Source organism: Echinops telfairi, unplaced genomic scaffold (genome assembly GCF_000313985.2).
Source record: "Echinops telfairi isolate 266 unplaced genomic scaffold, ASM31398v2 ScPeMD7_7461;HRSCAF=8499, whole genome shotgun sequence".
NCBI lineage: Eukaryota > Metazoa > Chordata > Mammalia > Afrosoricida > Tenrecidae > Echinops > Echinops telfairi.
The window spans coordinates 666,501-670,095 of NW_022111361.1; the positions used below are offsets into that span (position 1 = coordinate 666,501).

At 36.8% G+C, this 3,595-nt stretch overlaps 1 protein-coding gene across 13 annotated transcripts in view; it reads left to right on the forward strand.

The window, feature by feature from the left end:
- The window catches only part of ABI1 (abl interactor 1), a 124,782-nt gene that overhangs the window by 46,533 nt on the left and 74,654 nt on the right, over positions 1-3,595 (forward strand). For all 13 annotated transcript variants that reach the window (XM_045300208.1, XM_045300199.1, XM_045300203.1 and 10 more), the window contains one exon: positions 2,307-2,474. In XM_045300208.1, the coding sequence (XP_045156143.1) occupies positions 2,445-2,474 (30 nt within the window). In that variant the 5' untranslated portion in view covers positions 2,307-2,444. The remainder of the gene's footprint in view (positions 1-2,306; positions 2,475-3,595) is intronic.

The following is a 3,595-nucleotide window of genomic DNA, read 5'->3' on the forward strand; positions in this document are numbered from 1 at the left end:
CTGTGTTTCCAGTTCCTATCTGTATCAGTGTACATCCTCTGGTCTGGCTGAATTTGTAAGGTAGAATTGGGATCATGATAGTGGGGGGAGGAAGCATTTAAGAACTAGAGGAAAGTTGTATGTTTCATCATTGCTACACTGTACCCTGACTGGTTCGTCTCCTCCCCGCCACCCTTCTGTAAGGGGGTGTCCAGTTACCTACAGATAGGCTTTGTGTCTCCACTCTGCACTCATCCTCATTTACAGTGATAAGATTTTTTGTTTTTTTGATGCCCGATCCCTGATCCCTTCAATACCTTGTGGTCACACAGGCTGGTTGTTTTTCTGTTTTAAAAATCTCATTTATTTGATAACTGTCTCTTTTAAAAAAAGGTACACTGTTTATGTTTTAGGAATTGCCATAGCGTTTTCCACAATACCCGTACCACTTTTCATAGTCCCATTCCTCCAGAACCCCTTACAGCACTGCTTATTTTCTGTTTGTCGTCCCTGCCAATTTTAAGTAGCCTGGTGGAAGTTAAAAAATATTTCCAACACTACCATTGCCATTAAAGAGAAAAAACATGTTATATGTCATATTTCCCCCCCAGTTTTTTTGGTCCTAAATTCCATTAAGCATGAACAATCAAATTACTGAGCTTTGAAGTAATTTTAGAATAGTTCTTCTTTTATTAACTATTAATTAAATACACAGGCTCATGTTACATTTAATTTTGGGAAGTTCCTTTTTTTCAATTGTGAAAATTATTACATAGTTAAAAAAAAACAAATCTGCAAAACAAAGGATGCTAAAGAAGTCTGGCTTTATCTGTGTTTCTTCCGAACTATGTGTCCTTTCTCTCTTATTCTTTAATTTTTTGGTTTATCCTTTCTTATATGAGGATATATTTTATAGCCCCGACTTCCTTAGTTAAATATTAGTGGCATGTGGTACGCATAGTTTGTACCTTTTTTTTTTTTTTTCCACTTTTGCAGTATATACTGCAGTCTCTATAAGTACACATCTTCAGATTTTTTTCCCCCCGTGGAGCCACTGGGTGTGTGTGTGAACCGTCAGCATTTCGGTCAGAAGCTGAGTACTTAACTGCTGTGTCACCAGGGATCTGTGGTGCAGTTGGTGCAGTTCCGCTCTGTTTCTTGGGGTCACCATGAACCCGAGTTAATTTGATGCCACCCAACAGCAGCAGCAGCAGCAGCAGCAGCAGCAGCAGTATCCTGTAGATAATGTCATAGTGGTAGTAAAGATCCTCCTCAAATATTCTTATTACAATGCTATACAACTTTGCAATTTATTCATTCCATCCCCTCCTGGTAGCTGTCATCTCCTGGTAACATAAATAGTGGGACAGTGAATGTCTTTGTGCATGTATGTATTGTGTTTTTGATCATGATTCTTTGTGCTTAATTGTAAAAGTGAGGTTGCTGGATCAGAAGGTAAATCCACATGTAACTGTGCTGCATATTATTAATTGTTCAGGGAGTCTTTCCCCATGACTTTGTCTGAATTTTTGGTATTTGCCGTTTGGAAAAATGAAAAATGGTGTCTCATGTTAATTTGCATTTGTTTCTTTTTCTATTATGAGGCAAATTAAACATCTTTTCAAATAGTTCAGAAAGATTGCCTTGCTTTTTCTTTTAAATAAAATTTTATTGTGATTTGATTGAAAGTTTACAGAACAGCAGATCATCAGTTTTACTTGAACAAGTCATACACAGTATTCATCTCATTGCAGTTGTATTACTTTTTCTGTGAGCTATCTGTCTCTTCGTTTTCTCCTTTGGAATCTTGGCATTCTTCATTTTTCAGATTATATATTATTGACCTTTTTGTGATCTAAATTGTGGAGTTTGTGAAGAAACGGTAGGCCAGTGATTGGGTCATAATCTTTAAAGGAATTTTTGTGGAGATGAGAGGCTTAGTCATAATGAATAACAAGCAGGAAGGTTGAATTTTTGATGGTGAGTAAGTAAACAAGAATGTGACTGTGCGGGGCTGACAGTAAGGTCTTATAGGTGTGATGCAGTGAGGCGGTGGTTAGAAGGGGGTTGGGGAACCAAAACCATCTATCCCAGTGCCACTCTGATAGTGTGTGGTCGGTCTGTCACCGAAGTGGCTAGTCAAGAGGGAAAGGTTCCATCAGACAGATGAAGGATTTCAGTGACTGTGGCCAGATAGTCCAATACATTTTTTGATTAAATTGTGTTTTGCTATTAATAATTGTAATGATAACTGCCTTTTCCTAGAGTATATACTTGCTGATTATCTAACTTTAAGTAACTGTAGATTGTGTTTGTTTTTATTTCAGGCTACAGACAAGAGAAAAGCTTTAGAAGAGACCAAAGCCTACACGACCCAATCCTTAGCTAGTGTTGCTTACCAAATAAATGCGTTGGCCAACAATGTACTCCAATTGCTGGACATCCAAGCCTCCCAGTTGCGAAGAATGGAGTCTTCCATCAATCATATTTCACAGGTAACAGATTGACAGACTATAGATTCACATTCAGTCACCTGACAACATATGTCAAAGAAGTAGATTATCTGGAAAAAGCTTTCTTATTCCTATTCCTTTGAATGACTAGCATTATTATCACGTTCAGCTTCAGTTTTGAGGTTAGTACCATAAATCTTGAGTTTTTTTGTCAGATTTATTTTAAAGTAGACAGGTGGGCTTCAAAAAGGTTGCAGAAAAATTACATGATCGTTTAATTCCATTTTCTTTTTTAAAAAAAATTTTTTTCATGCCCCCTCCTCCCTTGAATTCCATTTTCAACAAGTTATTGAAGCCCCCTCCTAAAATGTTTTTGATGCTATTGTAAATGTTAGTGTTTTCATAATTTCAATTCTGATCGATGGTTTGTTGCTTGCAAACATAGAAATACAATTCATTTTTGTACACTCATTTTGTTTCCTTGTTCAGGTCACTTACTAGTTGCAGTAGCTATTTCCTGATTCTGATGGATTTTTTCTGTAGAGAATCGTGTGAGTGAACACCGTTTCACCTCTTCTCTGTGTGCTTTTCCTTGCCTTACTGCGGCTAGAAGATCAGGACAGTGCTGAATGGGAGTAGTGACAGTGGACTTTCCTCCTTTGTTCGATCCTATTCAAAAGCTTTCCGTGTGTCACGTGGAAGTGTCTTATAGTCTTGTAGGTTTTTCATGACTGTACTCTGAGAATGAGGACAGGGCTTTCTAGTCCTAGCTTGCGGCGAGTTCTTAAAGGAAGAGATAGTAGATTTTGTTAGATGCTTTCTATACGCTTAAGTGAAATTATCATAACTTCTTTTTTTTAAGTTTGCTAACATAAGTGATACTATTTTTGGAATATTAAACCAACTTTGCTTTCTTGAGATAAACCCCATTTTATTAATAAGTTTTCCCTTTATTTATGAGGGCTATTGGACTTTAGTTTTTCTTGTAATGTCATTTTCTGCCTTTTATGTCACATTAATGCATGCTTCATAGAATGAATTGGGTAGTGTTTTATAGAACAGCTTTGTCGATATTTTTCTTCAAAATGTTTGGTAGGATTCACCACTGAATCCATCTGGTTATTGGACTCTTCTGTGGGAAGTTTTTTTTTTTTTTTTTTTAA